The following is a 26,197-nucleotide window of genomic DNA, read 5'->3' as shown; positions in this document are numbered from 1 at the left end:
TCTCAGTGCTGTGCCCTAACCTGCTGCGCCACCAGGAAGGGCCCGAATTTTACATTTCTAACACAGTACACAAAAGCTCTACTTTCTGTACATCCTGGCCAACCAGTACTTGTTATTTTGTCATTGTTTTTTGGTTTTTTGTTTTGATAAATGCAAATGTGATAGATATGGAGTTCTAGGTCATTGTGGTTTCAGTTTAGATTTTCATATCTGTCAACTTTTTGTGTATCTTTGGATAAGTGTTGATAAAAATATTCTGCCTATTTTTTTCAAATCAGGCTCGTTAGATTTTTTGTTGAGTTGGGGTTCTTTGTCATGGGTATTAATACTTTATCACATTCTTGAGTTACATACATTTTTCCTGATGCTTTGATTTCTTTTTTACTCTCATTACTAGTGTCAATGATACACAAAATTTCCTTATTTTAATATGGCTTCTATTTATGTATTTCTTCTGTTGCCTGTGCTATTGGTATCACACGGTAGCTTTTATATCAACACTGGTTTTGAAAAGTCTTGGTAATGTATCACATTCCTTCTAAACTCACAGTGAAGAGCATTTTCTAGACTTGTTTCAGTTGTTTCAACTGAGTGGTTTTACTTCTCTTTCCTTTTTATTAAAGATTTTTATTTACGCATACAGAACTAGCTAGGGTATAGTCCAGAGGTCCAGGGGATGTGAGAGGATTCACCAGAGACAGAGTAGGGAGCAGAACAGGCAGATTAACGAGGTATACTGCTGAGGGAAGCTGCAGGCGACACAGGAGAGGTCTGTGGTACCATGTGAGTCACCTCCCTGGCCCGGGATTGAACTCATGCTGAAGAGGCAGCAGCCAGATTCATAGTGCTTGCTCTGTGCTACCAGGGAGGGCCCAAAGGGTATTCTCACTTGAAAGAATGTCTCTTAAATCCTTCTCTGAATAAGCATTATTTGATTGAAGTCCTTTCAAGTAAAAATGACTTTGTATAAAAAATAATACCTAGTTCAACTGACAACAATACTCAGTTGTTTTTTTTAAGGTATCTGTAATATCTTTACACACAGCAGAAGTCCTTTATACTTCTCATTTTGTTACACAGCATGTATCTTTTTAAAAATGCGTGTTCAAAGATTGGGATGTAATACAGTGATTCCTTCTACTTTATTAAACTCGAAGTGAAACAAGCGGTTCTGTTCTCACCACTCTCCCACACCCATGAGTTTGTGGTGGTGAAGAGGTGATGACCACTACTAGTACAGTTACATTACTGCCTTGATTCATGCTAAAGTGCCATAAGTTCTACCCATTTCTGCTTTTGTGGTATTCATGTAAATGTCAACACAGTGAAGAAGTCAACCCTGATTTGAAAATAGCTTTAACCTGCCAGCTATACTTGGAGGTCTGATACCCTTACTTAACCTATGGTTACTGGATAGGATGGAAACATGTATATAGATTGACACTTTTCCTTGTTTTGTTTAAGTAGCCATCTATGTGAGGGATTGTCTGTGTCACTACTCTTGCATCTCCTGGAATTTATGTTCAGGCTAGTATCACAAATTTTACTTACATTGGTGGTAAACTGTGAGAGGACAGAGATTTAAAAAAAAAAAAAAAACATTTCTACCAAAAGTGAGATAATTAAGTACAGTACATGGAATTATTTTTACAGCAACCAAAAATTTTTTTTGGTTTTTCTTTGATAGTTTTTAATATTAAAATAGCCTGAAAATACTAGCTGTGAAAATGAAGGCAAAAGAGAAAATTTTATTTTGCTGTTTAACAGATACAGGAAACTTTCTTGTTTATATATAAGCATTATCAACTTAGGTGTTAATAGTTTTGTATATGGAGTTATCCTGACTTGTCCATTTAAAACTATAAATGTGAACTTGGGGCTGATTTCTATAACCCATTTAAAATGGGGCAGTAACAACCTCCCTGGTTTGGTTTATTAAGCAATGGAGAGTCAAGATTAAATAATGTTTTTAAAATGCAAAGAATGTCACTGTACACAAATATTTTCATCTAGTAGTAGTTTGTCCTTTTTTTTAAATCATACTTGAGTTTGATTGTGTCAGGAGCTTGGCACTGCATAGGGCCTACTATTACACATAAAGACATTCTCACTACTGCTGAGTCCATTCTGAATTTCATTCACATTATAGTTTGGTGAATTGAATATTTGTGTTCTCTGTTCAGGAATTGTAAAGGTACAAGGTATTAATTTTTTTTTAACTTCTTATAGGATTCAGTGGTCCCAATTTAAAGGCTATTTTATTTTCAAACTGGAGAAAGTGATGGATGATTTCAGAACTTCAGCTCCTGAACCAAGAGGTCCTCCCAACCCTAATGTTGAATATATTCCCTTTGATGAAATGAAGGAAAGAATACTGAAAATTGTCACTGGATTTAATGGGTATGCACTTAATACTATTTCAAAGGTTTAATTTCTAGCACAGCATTATAGATTTTTCTTTCAGCTTTTGATATTTCCAGTTGTTTAATGTCTGTTCATTAGAACAAGTTTTATGTCTCTAGTTGCATATATAGTAGTTACTGATTTTCACCTTGTAAATATTTAAAATATTTGCTTTTTTTTTTTTAACTACCTTTAATAGCTAGTACTGGCATTTGACCTTTTAAGTGGATATGACTATAGACACATATCAGGAAATATTTCAATATTTTTCTTTCCCATTTTGTATTTTGTGTTCTAAATCTATAGTGTTCAGAGCCTGTGTAGTTACTAAATCACATTTCTTTTAAATTGGAAAATATTTATGAAAATACTTGGTTACTGTCTATAAAAATTTTTTAGTCTTCTTACAACTAAGCAAGCCACTTTTACTTATTGCACCAAAAAGATCCTCTGCACTAAAATAAAACTGATCTTTTTAAAAAATATTATTGTGTCTCATATTCTGTGTCATTTCATATATTTTCATCATAGGGTTTTATATTGTTTCCTTTATTGAAGGGAAGAAATATTTGTGAAGTTGAATTTTTCAGTATGTAGTTTAGCACCAACAATTTGGAATATGGTATGACAATACCAAATTTGATAGTTGAGTATGTTGACAAGAATTAGTATTTACGGTAGATTTTATTTGAAAGGGTTTCAGTTGTGGGTGTTTATAAAGCATAAATGTGATCTCTTTCTTTTCTTTAGACATTAACCAGGTGAAATTTGTAATGTCACATCCCCCTGTTTTATTGAAGAGTTTTGCTGCTTTTGTCTGTTTCAATTTGCTAATATTAAAATACCTTTTGGGGGTTAAAAATTATAGCTCTATATTTGTGGTCCCTCAGTTAATATGGTTGTCCATGGAGGTTTGGAATGGGAAAGACTTTATTTTCACTCTATCCTGTTGAAAACTATTTAACTATATTCTCATATTTCCTAGTTAATTTTTAAGTACATACCCAGGAGATGACAAATACTGTGTATTAAAAGTATTATTGCATAAAATTTTTTATTGAATCAGATGTTTTAAGACAGAATTGGGAGACATTTATAATAGTATAAAAACTGAAAGATAGTACTTAGTATTGTGACTTTTATTTCAATAAACTATAGCTAACATTAAAAAATAAGAGTAAAAAGAGAACCAGAGAACCAGATCAAATTATACCACTGTGATGGTAACTTAAATACTTCTAATTCTGAAATATGACTTTGAATTCTTTCAAATTGAGTTATAAACATATATAAGTTAATAAGTTAAATCTAAGTGATATAATTTCTCAATTTGTAAACAGAAAATCACTTGAATAGTCAGTAGATGCCTATGCATGATTAAACATTATTGCATTAAAACATATTTCATCTTTGAACCATAAATCTATTGAACTTAGAGTTTTAAATTTGATTTTTCAGAATGGTAGTTTTTTTTTTTTAAGCATTTCCCTTCGTCTAGTAGAAACTAAGTCTTATCAATCAGTGATACATTAATATTTTTCATTTTTAAATTTACCCTTTTTATTATAAAAATATATAATAGACACATTACCTGTGTCAATCCTTTTCAATTTTGTTTCATTTCTTGAATATGTTACTTTAAATTTAGTTACTTTAAAAATTTTTGACATGGTAGAAATAGCATTTTGTTAATATTCTACCAATTTGAGGGTTTATCCTTTTTAGCATCTAGTATCTTATAATACAGTCTTATTCGTGCTGTAGATAATCTTTTAAATTGCAAAAGCAACATGTTATAATGATTTTAAAAGGTTTCCAGAATATCAGAAAAGAATATAGAGAGTCAAGATATGGCCATGTTATATGCTAGTTGTATTTCCTTTTAAAAGGACTTTGAACTCTTTTATTAGTGTAGTTAAAGCCAGGCATTTTTTTCTATATATTTGAAATGACTGCATTATTTTCTGTTAAATGAGCAGGTTATAATTTGTCCCATTCCTTTTCGTGATTGGGTATTTCATTTTTGATTGGTACAAATAGGGTTTATAGTGAACATCTTGGTATATACTTTCCTGTGTTACTGAATGTCATGTACTGAATATATGCATAAATCTTTTTTAATGTACAAGTGGAAATGGCTAGGTCAGGAAGTGCACACTTAAAATTTTACTGATACTGCAAACGACCTCACAATATGTGTTTCTTGTGCTTCATTGTGTATGTAAGTGCAAATAGTGTCTCTCTTCAGTATTTGTGTTACTTTGATTGCAAGTGAGACTGAATACTTTTTGTATCTTTATTGGCTTTTCTATGAATTACAATTTCATAGTCATTTTTGGTCTTCGTGTTGGTAAGTTGATTATTGTTTAGTTCTTTCAGTTAGTAAAAACTTATATTAATAGTATTTTGCTTTGAAAAAGATTATTTAGAAAAAAATTTTTAGTATTTTTTTTTTACATACAAATTTTCCCTCCTTTATGTGGCAGTTGCCCTTTTACACATGTTTACTTACTTTCCAGAATTGTAAGATTCAAGAGAGCAGAAGTAACCTGACTTCCATATAACACAGCACAATGACTGTCTGAACATTATAGGTTCTCAAACATGTATTGAATGATTAAACAAAGGATAAAAACATGTTTCTTTGTATTTTACTTAATGGGGCATGATAGATAAATGCTTAAGTTTTGGGGGTTTTTCTTTTTCTAGTTATATTTTCTTGTCCTTTTAAAATTACTTTTGAACTTTAAAATTTTATAGGAGAAGATGGATTATAGCTACTCTCCAGAAGTGAAGTTACAGTTTCTTAGGTGAGAAACACCAAAAAATAAAATTAACAAAACTAGAAAAGTTAATGGAATGGTCAATTAAATAATATCTGTTGCCTCTGCAAAGGGTTATGAGCTTACTGAAACTGGGGCCATTTGTGAAAATCTTCCTAACAGAGACCCCATGAAAGTAATTTAGAAACTGTTAATAGTTTATTCCTGTAATTGTATGCCAAGAGGGATATTGAGGGGCAAGCGAGAATGCAACTTGCATTCTTAGTAATTTTTAAAAGATCATTTTATGTCCTCTGAGTTACTGAGAATGGAAGAATAATAATTGTAAAAGCAATTGTTGAAGTCTTGCCCATCCTTTTACAATATTGTTTAAAAATAAGCAGTAGGTTTCATTTACAGTGCATAGTTGACTTAAGATAGCATAGCTATAAATTTATGAGGATATCTCGAAAAAGTACAGACCACTTGACATCTAAAATTGCAGTATTTCTTCTGGCATCACCATCTTTCTAACTGTTGAATTTGTTCTCTAAAGTTATTTTAATGTATATGATTAACCAGATTGTGCTTTGTCATGAAAACTTTCACATGATTGTTTTATATGTGTTGGTGCATGAACACAGCATCTCTTGTATGCTTCTATACCTGTGTCATGTCATGCTTTTTTTTAAAGATCATATAAGACTTTTATATTTAAATCTGAACTGTAAATTAATAAAAAAAATTCCTTTTTCAGTTTCTTATTGTTTGCCTCACTTAGGTCTCAGATTATGCAAGGAGACCCTGGATTTTCTGGTCTTTGTAAAAATTTTGTACTCTTACTCCTTTGACCTATTTTACTGCTTGCTGTATTTTCTCCTTGGGAAAAATTGTTTTCTTTGCATTTTCCTGTTATTTTTATCTAAATTTTTTAGCATAATGAATATACCATTTAAGATGTGTTGACTTTTAAACGTAGCTGGTTAAGGATTAAATTATTGCTTAGTAGCCTTCCCTCCTTACATTACTTGTTTGTGGTTTAATGTAATAACATCTTAATCAGTCTTTAAAATTGAAAAAATAGGAGCTAGTAGAAGTTTTCCTTGACATTTGATACAAGTAAAATACCACTGAAGACACTACTATAATCATTCTAAAAAATAAATTTTATTAAGAAGTATTGACAATTGCTATAGATTTGAGGTGGGAAAATGACCTATGTATTTTACTTATGTTAGTTTAGGGTTACTACCATTAATGGAAGAGGCCAATTCTTCATGTTAAATTTTTATACTAGTCATTTCACAATGACATTTTCATTAAATCTTTGGCTTTTTGGCATTTGGTTTGTGGGATTTAAATATGTTCATCTGAATACTTACATATGTATAAATTTATACAGGTGTTACATGCTGTGTACAGAAAGCATATATTGTTTTAAATAAAGATTTTATGACTGGATTCCAATATATGTAAGTGTAAACAAAATTGAACCCACTTAGCCTTTGACTACTGAGAGATGTTTTAGTTCCCACTTAAGTAGATAAGATCAGATGCAGTAAATCTCATTAACTAAGGCACAGTGTAAATGGTACCAATAATAGAAATTTTAAAAGAGCTGAAAAGCACACCTTTATGCATAAAACAGAAATACAAAACTGGTCATTGAACAAGAAAATCAAATCCTGTGAAGAAAATTCCTGAAGTCTCCAGTTTTGCACTTAAAGCATTTTAGGAAATACAGCATATGGACCATTAAAATAAAAAGCTAGAAATAGCCAGGAAATCAGATATCCTATAAATAAAAATGCTTATATCTAGCCTTTTATTTTAATGGTCTATGTACTATATTTTCTATTTATCTGTAGCATGTACGTTTTATTTTTTCCCTAACTTTAAATGAAATGTGCCTTTTTTCTGAATTTCTGTCAGACAGTATCTTGGTACAAAAAATAGTATATCTCTTAATGATCGGACCTTTAAACAGACCAGAACAAATTTTAGTCAAACTAATCTCAAAGTGTAAAATAACTTGTTTAAAATTTCCATCTTTAAAAAAAATAACCTGAATTAATCATTTGTACGTATCAAAAGCTGTCTTTATCCTGATGTTCCGTTTTCTTGACATTTGAATTACCATATATATTTTTTAAGATTAATTTATGCATACAAAACTAGGGTACAGTCAAAAGGTGTGGAGGGGTGAGAGGATTCACCTGAGACAGAGTGGGAACAGAACAGGCATATGTACTGAAACACACTGCTGAGGGAGCAGCGGGCAGGTCAGGAGAGGTCTGCCGTGCCGTGTGAGTCACCTCTGGGGCTGGGGATCGACTCACACGAAAGCGGTTGCTGCTTGCTTGCAGTGCTGCATCCTAACCCTTTGTGCCACCAGAGAGGGCCCTCTTTTGTTTTTTTCTTACACCTTTACCTTGGTTCAAGTGTTCTAATGTTTATTTGCTCTTTCCTGATGTACAGTTTATTCTGTCTTAATAGTACTGGGTATACAGATTTTATTAGCCTTTAACTATTGTAATTACTTACATGGCTGTCCCACTATTGAGCATCTCTTAGCTGTAGTACACTCTTATGTTTGAACAGTTTTAAAAATATACAAACTGCAGTTGTCAGAATTGTGTACAGGTAGTTTACAGTTTTAGCATTCTCACTAAATGTTGTAAGACATTTAGTGGTATCTGTTGGACACTTGGTAAACTGACCTCTGAAAGTGTAAGAATGCAAACTCAGTTTTTCATAGGATAGCATTACTATTGGACATAATCCTTCCCTCTGCCCAAAGTAGTGTTAATTTCGCCAGCACACACAATGTTAATAATTGGCTACAGTTCTATTTACCTTTCTAATGAAAATAAGTCAAAGCATTTAACATAAATACTGTTAAACAGCAAGTTTAAAAATACATTACTTATTTATGCATACAAGAACTGGGGTACAGGCCAGCGGTGGGGAAAGAACTCACCAGAGACAGTGTGGGGAGCAGAACAGGTTTATTATATTTAAGGGGACACTTGTATAGACAGAAGCGGGTGGAAAGAACTATCCCTGAAAGGGACAGGTTTTTGAAGCATCTGCATAGTCAGACACTCAGAGCCACTTTTGTTTAAGGTTTAGAGTAATGACTTTAAAGTAGGGACTGGTACGTTTCTAGCAGTATTATTTGAGATCCGTGGTGGTATTTTTTCGATGCAAACCTAAGTATTCGTAAGTAGAACTTCAGTATATGTGAAGAGATCCTGCCCTTTTGAAGCTTTCAGTTAGATGTTAAAATGGAAACTAAATTTTTTAAGTGATGTTATTGTCTGTAAACTTGAGGAGGTGCTTTCTATGTTTTTGATTCTTAGGTGTTGTTTCGTGTATTATCTAAATTTCCAGTTAATGTGATTATTATATTGAAATGAACAAAACAGATGTGTAAGGTTACTTTCTCATTGTTAGCATGTTGCTTTGTGCTTCTCTTCCATTTTAAAGATTCTTAGTTTTGGCAGTATATGGCACTTGGATAGATTTGTTTAAAAAGATTTATTTATTTATGCATACACTAACTGGGGTACAGGCTAGAGGTGCAGGGGGTGAGAGGACCCTCCAGAGACAGTGGGGAACAGAACAGACCGATTAACTGAAACACATTGCTGAGGGGAGCAGCAGGCAGGTCAGGAGAGGTCTGCTGTGCCATGTGGGTCAGCTCCCTGGCTGTGGATGGAAGCTTCATAGTGCTGTGCTTCATTTAACCTTTTGCACCACCAGGGAGGGCCCTGAATAGATTTTTCAAAAGCAAAGAAGAAACCTGAAGGAATTTCTTGTAGCAGTCATGGTGAACATCAAAGAACTTAAGTCTCTCTAAGTGTTTCTGAATTATTTGTGATATAATTATTTCGTAGGATATTTTTCTGACTATTGAGTTTTAACACTAATTGAAATAAGATTTTACCTCTTAACTAAAATGTTTGTTTTCATATGAATAACATTTATGCTTTTCTAAAACTTAAGTGGTAACACTGACTTTATATGAATAGTATTGATGATGAGAATATGAGAACTAAGTGTAATCCAAAGTAGAAGGTAAACATATATGATTATGTGTGGTATAGTAGAAAGGATGTGAAGTTTGAAGTTAGAGAAACTATAGGTTTGAGTGTTGGTACTTATTATTCATTAACTACTTTACCTTGTTGAGCATGTGGGAGATGTATTGTGTCAGACTATCTACAAGCTGTGAAGAACTTTGTAAATGTTAACTCTTTGAGACTTTGTACTTTTCTTTATAAAGAAAATAAGTAGATTTGTATGGCAAATATTGAAGTCTGACTTTATGTACTTATTATCTGAATATGTCGTCTCTGCTCATGTTTGCTGTTCAGTCTGTAATTTCTGATGAATGCTAATATATGAAATCAAAACTAATGTTTATAGAATTCTGTCAGTATTGTATTTGCCATGATACATATGATTATGGTTAAAGTATTTGGTAAAGTTAGCAGTAAGATACTTAACAAATACTGAGTATTTTAAGATGAAACATATGGATTGTATATCACATTGTAATTGCAAAGTAGAACCATGTTTACAGTTCTTTTTTCATTGGAACTATGTCTTATTCCATTGAATAACAAGACATTTGTGGCTTGTTTTAAACACTGTAAAGAAATATTTGTGTGCAAAAGAGCACTTGAAAAGACGTTTCTGTATTTAAATAAACTCTAACTGGATTATTATTTGTGTTGCCTTTCTTGTAAGCTTATAATTGAATCAGAGTTCAGGATTTTTAAATTTTTTTATTCCTTAGCTTGAAATTTGTAAATTTTGGATGTTCTTTTTAGAAAAGGGGGAATTTTCTGGGTAAGACAGGTATGCTTATTATTGTTTGTATTCTAACATGACTCATCCACTTAGTTTATTTGGTAGCTTAACGTGGGTAGGACTGGATAAAACTTTTTTAAGTAGCAAGAGTAATACTCCTGATTCTCTCCAAAATTAATGACCTCAAACTATAAAATTATATTCTTTTGCAGTATCCCTTTTACAATTCAGCGACTATGTGAATTGCTAACAGATCCAAGGAGAAACTATACAGGAACAGACAAATTTCTCAGAGGCGTAGAAAAGGTATTTTACTATTGGCATTATATTAAACTGTAACATAAATGGACGCTGGGTTTAAAATCCTTATCTTGAACTAGGTTTCTTAGGCCTATCAGAAGTTCTTTCCAAATTGTGTCTGAGACTGCTTAAAGGAGGACTTGTGACTTAGTTTGGGGAAAGCAGCTTATGCTTTTGTCTTTTGGAAATTCACAGTGTATATAGAGTAATGTATAAAGGTTCTGATTCAGTAATTGCTACTTTAATTTTAGTAGTGTTTTGCAGACTTATTTACCACAGAATGAAAATAAGAGGCACAAAACTTTGTAATATCCATTGTTGCAAAAGCATTTCTATTCAGTGTTAAGGAGGAAAGGTATTGTTCCGATTAAAGAATGGGGGAAGGAGCATTAGTTTGGGGGCTGTGGTTTTTTTTTGTTGTTTTTCTTGGGTGAAGGGATTGTTAGTAATCAGAACTTTCTGGTCAACGGAAACAGTGTAGTTAACAAAGTCATCTAGGTGTTTTAAGGGAAATATAAGCAAAATGTTGATTAAACATAAGTGAAAAAGGAAAAGGAGCCCTGTAGGAGTCAAGATTGGACCATTGGGTTTCCAATTCCTTTGGTTGGTGTTTGTAGTCCAGTGTTCATTTTAAGATTTTAATTCCAATTCAGTTTATTTTTCCCTTGGAGGAGTCATCTGGAACATTACTGATTTACAATAGATCTTAGGGTCTTACTGCATTACTGTGTTTTGCTGAGTGTGCATGGCCTGAATTTGTAAGATTCCTGAAGGGCCAGGAATTGAGATGGTTCATCAGTACTTAACTTTTTACTCAGGGACTTACATTTTTGTGATCTTTGGATAAGGAGGCAACGTGACAGTATTATCCCGACGCTTGACCCTAAGGTCAAATTGAGCTGCGTGTTTTGTGACTGTTGTCCTTGAACCAGTTACTTAAGCAAGAGTAATACTCCTGATTCTCTCCAAAATTAATGACCTCAAACTATAAAATTATATTCTTTTGCAGTATCCCTTTTACAATTCAGCGACTATGTGTGTTTCCTCACTTCTAAAATATTGTAGTGCATAACAATAGGACTACAAGGAGGTTAAATGGAAAGCATATACGTTGGTTCATAGTATATTTTTTCAGTGAATAATCTGATTAATAATTATCGAGTTTTTGTTTTTATTTTTTAAGATTTGAGTGTCTTTCATTGGAGCATATGGTAAAACACATCAAGATTTGGATTGGTGCTGTTTGGTAAAGCAGTTCATTCATTGCACTGGACCTAAATACCACTTCAGTCTCTTGGTGTGATTTTTATCTAAAATAAGGAAGCATAGTTTCACTGGATTAACTATAATATCTATTGTCAGGACTCCAATAGAATAGAATTTAAATAAAAAAAAATAAAGACTAGCAACAAAAATGTAGGTTATTATTTTTTGGTCTTTTTGTGTGATTTGAAGTTTTTGTTTTTATTAGTAAAATTGGAAATAATGAGAACTTAATCTACCAGGGTAATTTCTGAGAATATTTTTTAATGGTTAAATTTTGTTATAGTACTTACTCATGTTAGATCATAAATTTTTGTTATTGCAGAATGTGATGGTTGTTAGCTGTGTTCATCCTTCCTCAGAGTAAGTATAAAGATTTTTGTCTAGTATATTCTAATTAAAATAAGTTGCATTTCTTTTTTGTGTAATTAAGCATGATAAACACTTGTGAACCTACTACCCAGTTTCCAAAGTGTAGATTGCTGATAATACCATGTGTTTTCTGTAAAGGAATTTACATTGAGAGATTGGTAATTTACAATAATCTAAACATTGCTAGATTTATATACTATCGTGGTACTATAAGACCCTAGAATCCCATCCAGATACTTTTATAAAGCATCTCTAAGAAATGATGCCTAGGTTTGTATTGGTCACTTGATGTCATCCTTCTTTGATTTAATGATAGAAAATTTATTTCCCGTTTTTAAGATGTATTAGCATATGAAGATGTTAGCTTAGGATACAGTTTTTGGCGTTATTGCCTTTTTTGTTGGGAATTACAGGACATTTAGCAGTCATCCAGGGTTACTAGACACTGAAATTGTTAGCATTGTCGCACTCTCTCTTGAAAAGTGTCTTCAGACAATTTCCAAAAGGAGGATGTTGCCCCCTACTGGTTTACGGTTAAAATATCTTTGCTTTCATAGACAATAATATAGAGTCCATTTTTAAAATCCACTGCATTGTTAAACAAGACAACAGCTAAGTTAATCTCACAATTATTGCTTGCAGAAGTCTGTTTGATTCTCTGATAGTGAGGCCTTACAATAGATCTTTTAGACCTATAAATCTTACCAAATAAAAGAAGCAAACCATTCATAAATTTTTTTTTTTCCTTACAGGAAAAACAATTCAAATAGTTTAAATCGAATGAATGGTGTTATGTTTCCTGGAAACTCACCAAGTTACACTGAGAGGTGAGATGATTGATTTTTAATATTTAAGGCTCATTATCCTTCTGAGCACCAGATTCAATATGCCTTTTATTAATTGGGGCATTCTGTGGAGAATTTGGGATATACTAAACAATTAATTTGATGACCTATGGATCTAAAAGGCAAAATTACAGCATATAAAGAAATCCTGGGAGGAATGGCTATTTACAAAATTGAAAAAATAATGTTCACTTAGCTTGTTTCATTTATCTTACCATAGGTCTAATATAAATGGGCCTGGAACACCCAGACCACTTAATCGACCAAAGGTTTCTTTGTCAATCCCCATGACTACAAATGGCTTGCCTGAGAGCACAGATAGCAGAGAATCAAACTTACAGCCAAATGAGGACAAAAATCACAGGTAAGTATATGATATATTTTAAAACAAAAGCTTTTCATAAAATGACATTGTTTTCAGTACGCACTGTTTTTAAGGGATAGAGAGTTTTAATCTAAAGGCTATAAAATGGGTATAGAAAAAGCTTAAAAGTGCTAATGTGGTTGGACATTCTATTTATAATAAGATCTTAAAAGTAAAATGGTAATGATTCTTGTTTCTGAAAGTTACTTGAAAAGAAAAAGAAAACTTGTAAAAATAATTGTAATTTCTTGTTGGAAATAAAAGGAAACTTTTTATCTATGTCCCATCTCATTTCTTCAGTTAATGAGAGGCTAAAAAGTATGTCCTTGTGAAATAATTGCAATTTTACAAAAAGACAATATTTAGTAGAAAATTGAGCGGAAAACATATTTGTTGACCTGTTCGTAATCTGACCATTCACAGAACAGTTTAGGTTCTGTTGAAATTGTTTTTGCTTTAACATTGAGGTGCAGTTTAAATAATTGCTAGAACTTAAAAATGGAGATAAAGAAAGTAATCTTATTAAATGAAACTTTACAGTGACTCTCCAACATCTGAATCAGAAGGTTCCTCTGTAAGCCCTATGAAAAACAAACATCTGGATGAAGATGCTGGGGAAGCTGAGGGGCATGAGGTAAAAAGACTCAGGTTTGACAAAGAAAATGAAGTCAGAGAGACAGCCAGTCAAACATCTTCCAGTGAAATTTCTTCAGTTATAGTAGAAGAAACAGAAACAGCAACAGCATCATCTCAGGATAAAGACAAAGAAAGTTGTACCAGGCAGCACTGTACAGAAGAGGATGAAGAAGAGGATGAAGAGGAAGAAGAAGGTATTTAGAGACCATCTGTAAAAGGGTGGAGTAAGGAGATCCTCAATTTCTTATACTTCATTTTTGCGTGAAAGAATTTAACATAATGGAACTCCTTATAATGCTGATGTTGGGCTTTTCTACCACCTGTATGTAGTTGCTGCTGAGTTTCAGGGGATGTGATTTGAACTGTAGAGTATCAGAATTCATGAAACTTAACTGTGGAGGTATTTTGAAAATAAAATTTAACTACAACAACATTTGCTTATTTTTAGAGTCTTTTATGACATCAAGAGAAATGATCCCAGAAAGAAAAAATCAAGAAAAAGAATCTGATGATGCCTTAACTGTGAATGAAGAGACTTCTGAAGAAAATAATCAAATGGAGGAATCTGATCTGACTCAAGCTGAGAAAGATTTACATTCTGAAGGTAGTAAAAATACAGGCCCTGTAACTAGTGTTTCTGATTGCCATGAAACAGAAGAATTAGTAGGATCCAATTCTAGTAAAACTGGAGAGATTATCTCAGAATCATCCATGGAAAATGACTACGAAGCCACAGATGAACCTATGGAACAAGACTAACTATTTAGAAACATTTAGATGCAGTATTTTACATACAGTTCTGGTTTTACACTGTATAAAACTTTTATGTAATAAAGTGGACCTTTAGTTTTACAAGAGAAGCAGGTTGTAAAATAAAGTACTTTATGGGATAAATCCTGAGAGTTGTACGTGTAAGAACTGTGAATATCAGCTCCTCTGGGTCCTGCTTACCGCTGACTTTTTTTTTTTTTTTTTTTTTTGGTCTGGTCAAATCAGTGGTTTGTGTATAGATTCTTTTTTAATTTAGGATTAAAGTTTTTAAACTGGAAGGTAATAATTATAATTTTGAAAACCTTTTGGATTACCACACTTAGTTTATACATATGCAAGAAAGCTTTTTTGTCTTATGTCTTAGACAGCTCTAGCAATTTTCATATTTTGGTCATAGTTTCAACATTTTAACATGTGAATTAGTAGGGTTTCATGCTGGTTTCCAGATTTTATCATTTGACTATGTACAATGGAACTTTAAGTCATATATACATACATATATATATATTATATATATAATATATATATATTCTAAGAGGGGAAATGTTATATTTTTCTGTTTCTATAAGAGATGAATACAGTGAATACTTTTTCTATTGGTTAATGATTAAGTTCACCTCTTTCAGAAGACAGTTTCTTTCTCTTCTGATGATTCTAATAAAATCTGGCCCTTGTGAAACCCTGGAAATCTTCCTAAGTCTGTTGAAATACCCAGGTTAAACACATTCCAAGAGATCTGTTCAAACAAAAATTCTTTTGTATACTTCTGAGGTGCCTGAGAAAAAGACTTCATTATTTATGAGTAAACGTTCTTTATCTTGGAAAATGTGTTCAAACATTAGCTTACTATTTTGTAGAATGAATGCTTATAAAGCTGACATGAGACCATCTCAGAAGAACCGGACAGGTTCCTTTATCTTTTGCTTGCTTTTCAGAACATTTGTGAATATTGCAAATTTCCTTCTAAATTATTCTAGAGTATGCAATGTCAATGGTATAAAACACCACTGTACTGGAAGAATTAATATATTACTTTAGTAATGTACCAGAGTTAAATGACTGAAGCTTTAGGTGTGCGTAGAAACCACCATGATTTGTATGACATTTTGAAGTGAATTAAATATTTTTGAACATGCTTCTTCGACAGCCAGTGTTATATTTTTCAGATCAACACAAAGCACAATGATTACTCAAAACTCAATATTTTCAGATTCACATATTTAAAGTCACGCAAGCTGCAACTTCCCTGTCAAAATTACTGGCTGCCAAATTTATACCTGTTTCTTCAGCTGTACCTTTTGATATTTAGAATTTTTAAATTTCTGTAAAGTAGATTTTGTAGAATGTAATGTGTTCACTGCCTTTGTGAAGCGGTATATAATTGTATAATTTCTGTGTGTAAACTGAATGCTTGGGCTTTCAATACAGTATTCATATAAAGCAATAAATACTGATGTTATGAAATATTCGAGTACATTTTTATCAAAATAAAAAAGTTCTTTTTTAGTTTCAAATGCCTGAAAAACACAAATACTTACAAAACTGATGCAAACATTTTCTGACACTGTATCATATACTTCGGGGTGATTTGGGAGGCAACCACAAGTTTTGCATTTTGACTACTTAAATTGCTATGACTAAAAATACCAAATGATTGGCTACGTTTATGTTTGTAGGATAATATACTACTGACTGACTTGACTGTCGGGTTCACAGCAGCTAGATGATATATTTATTAATGTCTTATCAGTTGAAATAAAAATAATACTGATATATTGTGCCCAAGAGGGGTGAAAATCAAATATTGTAAATTTTTTTAATTTGAAAAAGTGTTAAAATGAAGCAAATTTTAAATGTGACATTCATTTGTAGTGACTGAATTTTGTTGAGGGATATTTTGCCAATGAGAACAGATTTTAAACACTTTTAAGTTTAGAAATGTTGAAATTTTCTTTTAGAATATTTATGAAAATGTCAATAAATCTATTCTTTAAGAGCCTGTGACCTTTTGACATTTTTTACTTTAATTATGCCATGGACCATTTGTAAACAAATCTATTTACTTTTTGTTGGTTACAAATTGAAGATTTAGCTTCATAATGTTGAAGTCTGTGGTGGTTTTTTGTTTTTAGGGTTCTTTTGTTTGTTTTGTAACTTGCAGTTGCTACTTTTTGCAAGGGCAAATGTATTTCTTTATTAAATAAAGTACAATGATGGTGAATGTACCAAAATGCCATCACTTAACTCTATGAGAGATCTGCATTTTAATCTATAGTTTAATAGTTTTAATATTTATTAGCTATCCATATGTTGATCATAGATCATACTTGTTGCTGTTTATACAGATATTTGTAGAATGCTCATGGAATATCTTTAGAATATACTTTATGTAATTAAAGTGGGAAATCTTGTTCAGTTTGTTTGAAATATTGATGCCCATTGGAAGTAAATTTCCACAAGTATGCATAGGTGCACTTACACAGACTTTGCTGAATGAAAGTGTCAGAATCTGATTGAGATGTGAATTTTTCAGTGGCTGATTTTAAGACACCTTAACATTAGCAAAGTCATGTCAAAAGATATATAGAGTCAAGACCTCAGTTGATTGAAGATACTATTTTCTTTTTTATCCTTGGGTGGCTATGTTTACCTTTTAAATTCTAGACTCTGAACCTGACATGTGAAAAGAATTTGAAATGCTGGTGACATGAAAATATGTTTTAAGCACTTTACCCTTTTAAAAAGTGAAAACAAGCGATCATACATTAAATATGTATCTTTAAGTTCTGAAAAAATAGAACAAAGTAGTGTAAGAACATATTTTAAAGAGTTCTTAATCTATTTAGTCCATTTAAGGTTTATTGTAACTATACCTTTGAAAAGTTGATGAAATAGAGTTAACCCATTAGGGAGCTGTAGTCCTTTGATTTGGAAAGGCATTCCAGAAATCTGACCGGAAGGTGTGACCTGTGGAAGCATGGAGGTTCAGAGTATTTTGTTTCGCTGGTGTAGATAGGCATGCATTTTTGCATTTGTGAAATCAGCAATTTTTCAAATAATGTAAATGTAATATACTAGTTTACTTATTAAAGGTACTTGGCAGAATCTAAAGCTGCTACAATGTTTGATTATAAGAAATGTATCATAAGAATGAAAATGCAACTTGTAGAACCAAAGGAAATAAAAATTGTGGCTAGTGTTACAAATTGTCTTCTGAACAGGAGTTTCTTAATAGTTGGTTTTGGAAGCTGAGATTTGTGCTAATCATAAAATGATGAATGCAAAAACATCTTGTAATTGCATATGGAATTAGCTTTATTGGATTATTGGCCTAGTAAGAATGCTAGTATGTATTGGTTAGAATACATCTAATATTTCACATTTAAAAAATCACTACACTTCAGAAATTTATTTCAATTTGGAGCCTTCCTAGATTACTTTGCCAAATGTATTATTTTCATAATGCAATAAAGTAAATTAGAAGAATACCTTCATGTGTGGAATTATTTTATTTGCCATAATAGTTCACACAGTGAACAGTAGTTGTCCATAGTCCCCGTATAACTCCACTCTCCTCAGCTCAGGAGCCACATACATTTTCTGATCTATAGGGAAGAAAGTTTAATGTGTGACTTCATCAGCTGTTTTAAGTGATAACTATTTATTTAGAGAGGGTGCATCCTAGTTGGCTGCTTACTCCCACTTCCACCACTCACCCTTATATTATCCCTTCGATACTTCCTCATTCTCCCCTCAAGAGCCTTGGTTTGGTTATCAATGTCTGCTAGTTTATAATCATTTTGTTTGGTCAAGTTCATCCACTTTGTATTATATGGAATCCTTTGATATCTATCTGACTATTTTGCATGATCCTCAGGTTTTCATTTTGCTGCAAAATGGTAGTATTTCATCTTACAGCTGAGTAGTATTCCATTGTAATCCTTTGTCAGTGCTCAACACTGCAGTAAAATACAAGCATGTAATTTTTAAGTTGTGTTCTTTAGCTAAGTACCCAAAAGTGAGAACGAAAGTGGTATTTCCATTCTTAAGTGCTTTTTTCCCCTAATTATCTTTTTTTTTATTTTCGAGAAACATTCGTTTTTAATGTCTTGAGTTCCAAGATTACATTTTCTCACCAATCACTATTACCAACCAGTCAACCTCTTTCACCATCAATACTCCCCTCTAGCAATCTGTTATTTTTTACATATTCTAAAAATGATTGAAAATGTATTTGTTTTTCTCCTCCTTTAGTTCATTTAGCCTAGTTCTTAATGGCCCATCCATGTTGTCATGCCAAGTTGTCTGTCTTGATGGCTGAATAGTTTTCTATTCATTCATGAGCACTTGAGTTTCCATGTCTTGGTTATTGTGACTAATGCTATGGTGAACATCATAGGGTTCATGTATTTTTGAGTAAGTATCCCAGAAGTGGGATTACTGAATCATATGACACTTTTTTGACTTTTGAGGAACTTCCACACTTTTCCAGTGGCTGCACCAAATTGCATTGTCACCAAGAGCATACAGTTGTGCATTTTCCTCTACATCCTTAACATTATTTCATGACCTTTTGATAACTCTTAAGTGGTGTGTGGTGAAATCAAAAACTCTGGCTGGAGATCGAACTTGTGCTGCAGTGGCTGCCAATAGCTTGATTGTGCTGAGACTTAACCCCTTGCCACATCAGGGAGGCCTTGCAAAAGGTGTTTTGATTTAAAGTGGTCCCAGTTGTTTGCTTTTGCTTTTTATTTCCCTTGCCATTAGGGTCAAATCCTGAAAGATCTGTGTCACTGATGTCATGAAATGTACTGCCAGTGCTTGCTTCTGTGTATTTTATTGTTGTGGACCTTAGATCTAAACCTTTAATTCACTTTGAATTTATTTTTCTGTGCATGTAATTAAGAGAGTGATGAGTGATGACACTTTATTCTACATGTGGATGTATAGTATTCCCAGCACCATTTGTTAAAGAGACTATTATATGACTGCAGCTCTTTTGTCTCGTATTAGGTATTGAAATAAGTGAATTTGTTTCTGGGCTTTGGATTCTGTTCCATTGATTGATCCATGTACCTTTTAATTCAATATTGTTTTCTATAATGTAGTTTAAAATCAGGCAACATGATTTTTTTGTCTCTCAGAATTACTTTATTCAGGACCTTTCATGATTCCATATAACTTTTACTCTTGTTTTCTGTGTCCTTGAAGAATAACATTGGGATTTTAATGGGGATTGCATTAAGTATATCTTGTTCTCGGTAAGCAAGCCATTTTGACAGTCTATTCCATCCATGAACATAAAATATCTTTACATCTCTGTCTTCTTCTATATCTCCTAGTAGTGTCTTAGTGTTTTCATGGTATAAATTCTTAATTCCCTCTACTAATTACTAGGTGCTTAGTCTCTTTCTTCTACTTCATTTGTATATAAAATGTATGGTTTTTGTTTTGATTCTGTAGCCTGTCATTGTATTCTTTTATTGTTTTTAGTAGCATGGAGAGAATGGGTTCTGTTGCCAATTGTGGTTCCTCAAGGGTTTATACCTGGTATTATTGATTAGTTGGTTGATAACATAGTAATATGTCACTCTGAATTCAGAAGATTGGAGTACTAAGTGTGCATCTAAATATTTTGGAGTTTAGATCTTCATATTAGATCTTACTCTTCATATTAGAACTTACTCCCTCTGACCTCTATTTACTAAATGGTATAGCTAGAATAGAATTTGGGTTAAGGAAAGGAAAATATTATTTTGACTAGGAATAAGGTGTATGGTATCCAGCCACTTGCCTATGAGTGGACTGGATTAGATTCTAAGTGTACAAAACAGTGGACTTTGTTTAAAATTTGGCAATAGCATTTGTGGTGTTTGGGTTTATTGATAAACATTGAGGATATTTTTTCTGAAGGCAATTACTTTTTTTAACTAAAAATAATGACAAATATATTAAAATTTTCACAATTTTCTTTGCCCTAGGCTGAAAACTCCACTGTCTTCCTCATTTATGTAACTTCACAAGCAAAATGGTAACAATTGAAGTCACTTGGCGTTGTGTGTACTTTCTACACAATCCACTTTGAATTCTAAGTTTTACTAACCATATGACTTTTTTAAAAAGATTGATTCATACAAGAACCATGGTTCAGGCCAGAGCTGTAGGTGGTGAAAAGGTTAACCAGAGACAGAGTGGGGAGCAGAACTGGCAGATGTACTGAAACACTGCTGAGGGAAGAGGTGGGCGGGCCAGGAGAGGGCTGGTACACCACATGGGTCACCTTCCTGATCAGGGATCAAACTTGTGCTGCAGTGGCTATGTATAGCTATAGTGCTGTGCTTTCACCTATTGCACAAGAGAGTGCACCCAGGTGATGATTTTCTACCCATTTTAAAGGTGCTGACTTCATCCTTGAAACCTTTCTTGACTGCCAGGTGTGTGGAGTGAGTGGAAACTGTGCAAACTATTGGATATCCTTGACAGGAAATCCATGAACAGTTAAACTGAATTACCAGGAAATATGCATCCCAAGTAACAGAAAACTTAGAGAATCTCTAAGAAAACTCTTGACCTATTGAAAGGCATGACACGCCCTCACCAGTAAGAATGAAGTTGAATCATAAATCAATCAAGCCCTGCTTTAGATAAAGTATTTTGGAACCTGAGGTGTGGTCAGAAATGCTCATTGGGAAATTGAGGTTGACTAGGCTTGCAGTTATTTTTAGTGCTGCATATGTATGCTGAGGATTTGAGGGAGTAGTAAGTGGTGAATATTCTGCTCTTCCTTTGGGATCATACTGCTTGTCTTCTCACTGTTTGCAATGGTATACAGACTGGCAGGGTAAGCTTAGCAGATGAGGACTACCGTTTGGTGATTCTAGGGGTACACACCATTGCCCTCAGCTTCACCAGGTTCCTAAAATCTAAGTTACTTGATGTGAATTCAGAATATAGTTCCTCATCTAAATTTTTAGAAACTTGGCTATCAGGCCATTATAGATGTTTTGTCTTTAATGTGAGTGAATTATAGTAGTTAAGCACAAAGTTTCTATTGGAAAATGTGGACCAATTCACTTGTGAAAAACATCTTTTCCTGCAGTTGTGAAGTGAAGTGAGGACTCCATAGATTGAAGTGTGTCAGGAGGGTCCAGCCACAGGCTGAATATGGCAATTATCTTTAAGTCAGGAGTTACGGATTTAATACAATATATCCTAATGTCTGTTGACTCAAAATAGAATTTGCAGTGTTTTGTGTATTATGCTTTCGTATTAAATACAATATTAACAGTGTATTCCAGATATAGGAGGTGGGGGCAAAGTTCCAAATATTTCATAGTTCCTTCTAAATATTAATAGTATCTGTAAAAATTACAGGTGTGTGAGTGTTCAGCTCGAGTTTCATGATATGCATTGATTATCATCACATTTTGGAAACACGGAAGAAAGAAGCAAAATAGACGACACAAATAAGCATATCCCTGGGTAGGTGACAACTTATATGAGTTGCTGTAGCCAGATGAGCAGACCTGGTCTGTCTCTGACTTTGGAGGAATTCTGTCACCTTCAGAGAACCACATGCAATGAGAGTTAACTGAAGGAGGTATGTGACGGGATGCACGGGAGAGACGCACAAGTACAGCTGCACTGGTGGGGGTTCAGGGAGGCTCCTTGGATGAGATGAGATGTGTGAGTTGAGAAAAGAGCAGGACAGTCGAGTGTAGAATGGTGTAATGGACAGAGAGGTGTGGTCATGGCAGTGACCTGGCCTGAGCCCCCACAACGGCACCTTGTGCAAGTTAAGCACTGCCTTGGGGCTTAGTGTCCTTGTTGACAAAACGGAGAAAGTAGTAAGTCCCTGGCAGACTTAACTAGGGCATTCAGTGTACATGTGAGTATAAAGCTAGGTCGAGTCCAGGACCTGACATTAAGGAGGAGAAACGAAAGGGGGAAATATGTCTTGTCCCTGGGGAAGAAAATAGTTATGCTGGAAAGAAAGTTGAAGTTTCAACCCTGCTCAGGATAGTAATAGCAAGTATTAATTGAGCACTTTATGGTCTATAGATTTTTTTTTTCAGGCATTCCCCCACTTAGCCTTCCATCAACCTTATGAGATGCTTAGTACTAGCCTCATTTTACTGCGAAATATTTGAGACAAAGAAATGCAACTTCCCTGGAGACTTTGAAAGTCAAAGGTCAGAGAGAATCAGAGACCCTGACTCCAAAGACCACTTATCCACTATGCTTAATGCTGTCTAATCTGAGCTGGAAGAGGATAGGGCAGGGGCTGCAAAAAGATGGCATCCTGGGCCCTCAAAGGCCCTCAGCAGTTCAGACTTGCCTCAAAAGTCTGTCACTCACAGACACCTCCCCTTGGCTTCACCCTCCACGGATTTCCTCACTGTCTAGTTTCATCTTACTTTTGTATTGTCATGTTTTCCAGCTAGAAATTTTTGAGTACATGCCCTACTTTTCCCAATGTATTTTTTAAAATTAGATTAAGGCACACCTACCAAAAATTAATATAAAACAATAGAGGGCTCACCCTGGTGGCAGAATGGGTTAAAGCACAGCACTATGAAGCTGTTGTAACCATGGCAGCATGAGTTCGATCCAGGTCAGGGAGGTGACCCATATGATATGGCAGACCTCTCCTGACCCGCCTACTGCTCTCCTCAGCAGTGTATTGCAATCAATCTGCCTGTTCTGCTCCCCACTCTGTCTCTGGTGAATCCTCTCACCCACCCACCCCCTAACCCCCACACCTCTGGCTTGTAACCCAGTTCTATATGCATACATAAATCTTAAAAAAAAAAAAAAAGATAGGCTGTTTCTGTACAATTGCCCTCTTTCCAAATTCCTCAGTTTATTCTCTCCTAAAACCTCAGGCAAGTGCTCTTAGCAGCAAGACAAGGCTGCAAGAGCAGGACTCAGGGGCTCAATCCCTAAATGGCCAGGACTGCCGTTTGCCAGCTGTGTGCTCTGTGTCAGTGAGGTGAGAGTGAAGCCCCTGCTCAGGGAGCTATCATCCACTCCGGTGAAAGTGTGGCATTTAGTGAGCAGTGCATACCAGCGAGTACTTTAAAGAATTTTACTCTTTCCTAAAATTACCCTGTTAAACCAAGTGCCAAGTGGCCGTCATTCCCATGACAGGAAGAGGCAAATAGGCCAGAGGTGCAGGGGATGGTGAGCGGATTCACCAGAGTGGGGAGCAGAACCGTTGGATTGACCAAAGCACCCTGCTGAGGAGAGCAGGGACAATGCCTCCATAGTTTGCCTCACTCTGATCTGCGGATGATCCTGCAATGAAACAAACACAACTTCACCTCCCTGTGGGAATTTTCCTTTCTTAGTTTCTGCAAAATGTTCAGCTGTCGCCTGGAAAGAATAAATGAAATTTCAATCCTTTCGAAACACTGTGACCAACGTTTCTTTTTTTTTAGTCCTTGCTGCTCTGTTCTTATGAGTCTCAGGCACTGGTAACTTTTTTTGGAGGCATATGACAACTTCTTTTGTCAATAGAGAATTGCTGTATGAGCCCTCAAAAATATTTTCATCTCATATCACAAACCTGCAAGGCACACAACCTCTCAGTTGGAGTGACAGCTGCATGAGAGACTCTTTGCATAGGTTCCTGCAGTGGCCACTGTTACAGCTGCTTCTGGCTGTTGGTGACCAAGAGAAACATTCAGTTTTTCAAAATGATTTTAAAAAAGAGCAAAGTGGAATCAAGCACTTCCCCAAAAGGCCCCCTCCATCGATCTGCTTCTCTATTTGTCCCCACATACCTCTTCAGGGGTTACAATGGGTCTGAACCTGAGGGTCTCCACCCTGCCTTCCATAAGGTGTGACCAGTCTCTGTTCCCCGCAAAGTGTAAGGGGTTCCTTTTTCTCCACACGCTCACCGGTACTTGTTTCTGTGTTTGTTTTATAAATGGCCATTCCCACCGGTGTCAGGTTTTGAGTGCATTTCCCTGATAAGTGATGATGAGCATTCTTCTGAATAGCTGTGGTCCATCCTCATACCTTTTTGGAAAAAGTACCTATTTAGCAATTCTGCCCTTTAAAAAAAAAAAAATTTATTTACTTAGGCATACAAGAGCTGCGTTACAGGCCAGAGGTACAGGGAATGAGAGGATTCACCGGAGACAGAGTGGAGAACAAAACAGGCAGATCTATTGAAATATGCTGCTGACGGGAGCAGCGGGCTGGTCAGGAGAGGTCTGCTGCGCCATGTGGGTCACCTCCCTGGCCAGGGATCGAACTCGTGCTGCAGTGGCTGAGGACGGGTTCAGAGTGCCGAGACTTAGCACCCTGGACCATCATGGAGGCCTCTTCCCTTTTTTGTTGTTGCATTGTATGGGCTGTTAGTAGAGCTTCAATATCAGTCTCTGCTCAGGTGTATGGTATGCACCTTCTATTTGGTATTTTCTCCCACTCAGAGGGGTGTCACTTTGTTTTGGTTACTGTCTCTTTCACTGTTCAGAAGCTTTTTAGTCTTTTCTTCTGTTTTCCTTGTTGCTGGAGACAAATCTACAAAATGTAAGGTTCAGGCACCAGCCAAACATAGGCATACAGAAGAAGCAGATATAGATATTCAGGATATCACTGGCTAATACAAGCCCCGGGCAGAAAAATAAGTTCCAATTCCTTGTCAAAATGTTCCATCTGGCCGTTTCTCTCCCTGCCTAGGCCTATAAAATCCCCTCTTACCCTTCCCTCAGTGCGACTTCTCTGACCTCAGCTCTCTCTGGGGTCAGTGAACCTTGCCTGGGAGTGCAGAAATAAACATACTTTTGGTTTTTCTTTGCATCCTCCTTACTGCGCCGAACCTTTCACAAAGATATTTCTGAGTTTATGTCCTGGAATGCTTTGCCTATGTTTTCTTCTATGTATATTATGGTTTCATGTCAGATTGCATAGACCTTTCACCTTTTACTGAAATAATTTTTATTAATTTATTTTGAATGGTTGAAATATCACTCTAGTCCCCAAGACCCCATCTCAAACCTCTATTGGTTTTTATGAGTGTTTGTTTTCTTCCAATGTTTCCTGATGCAAACACCATCATTTGAAAATATAATGGGCCCTCCCTGGTGGTGCAACGGGCTAGAGAGCAGCACTGTGAGGCTGTTCACAGCCACTGCAGCATGCATTTGATCCCTGGCCAGGGAGCTGACCCAAGTGGCGCAGCAGACCTCTCCCGACCTGCTCCCCTCAGCAGTGTATTTCACTCCGTTGCCTCTTCTGCACCCAGGTCTGCTCTGGTGAATCCTCTCACCCCTGCCCCTGCACTTCCGTCCTACACCCCAGCTCTTGCATGCATTAAGTAAAAAAAAAAAAAAAAAAAATTAAATTAAAAAATAGTTTATTTCCCTGTCCTACCCAAAGACAACACAGTAAGTGCTCCTTGCTCCTTTCAGTTAATAAAGGCCAGCACTGTCCCCACCCCACTCCCGGAGTAGGCTTCACCCTCATTCTGCTTGCTGTATTTCACAGGGCCATGCCACTGGTTTTCAAGCTTTTGAAACTGCAGTAAAATTTCCTTGAATACCCTTATAAATGAATGTGTCCTTTGATTGTACACAGCAGTGTCTGCTGTGTGGCTGTCCGAAATGGGACCCAGGGTCAGGACTGACGTGGGTGGTTCCCGGACATTCCCTGCC

The 26,197-nt window shown here is 35.0% G+C and overlaps 1 protein-coding gene across 2 annotated transcripts in view; it reads left to right on the top strand.

Annotated features, from left to right (window-relative positions):
• Positions 1 to 17,288, top strand: part of PPP4R2 (protein phosphatase 4, regulatory subunit 2) — a 51,589-nt gene extending 34,301 nt beyond the window's left edge. The window contains exons 3-9 of one of the 2 annotated variants that reach the window (XM_012720548.1): positions 2,230 to 2,400; positions 10,196 to 10,289; positions 11,872 to 11,909; positions 12,671 to 12,745; positions 12,984 to 13,127; positions 13,668 to 13,957; positions 14,212 to 17,288. In XM_012720548.1, the coding sequence (XP_012576002.1) occupies positions 2,230 to 2,400; positions 10,196 to 10,289; positions 11,872 to 11,909; positions 12,671 to 12,745; positions 12,984 to 13,127; positions 13,668 to 13,957; positions 14,212 to 14,522 (1,123 nt within the window). In that variant the 3' untranslated portion in view covers positions 14,523 to 17,288. The remainder of the gene's footprint in view (positions 1 to 2,229; positions 2,401 to 10,195; positions 10,290 to 11,871; positions 11,910 to 12,670; positions 12,746 to 12,983; positions 13,128 to 13,667; positions 13,958 to 14,211) is intronic. The other variant, XM_004675969.2, reaches the window with a different exon arrangement.
• Positions 17,289 to 26,197: the final 8,909 nt, after the last annotated feature.

Source organism: Condylura cristata, unplaced genomic scaffold (assembly GCF_000260355.1).
Source record: "Condylura cristata isolate star-nosed mole 26May11 unplaced genomic scaffold, ConCri1.0 scaffold00004, whole genome shotgun sequence".
Classification (NCBI taxonomy): domain Eukaryota; kingdom Metazoa; phylum Chordata; class Mammalia; order Eulipotyphla; family Talpidae; genus Condylura; species Condylura cristata.
Note: the sequence above shows the minus strand (reverse complement) of the source record. Positions and strands in the feature narration are given on the sequence as shown.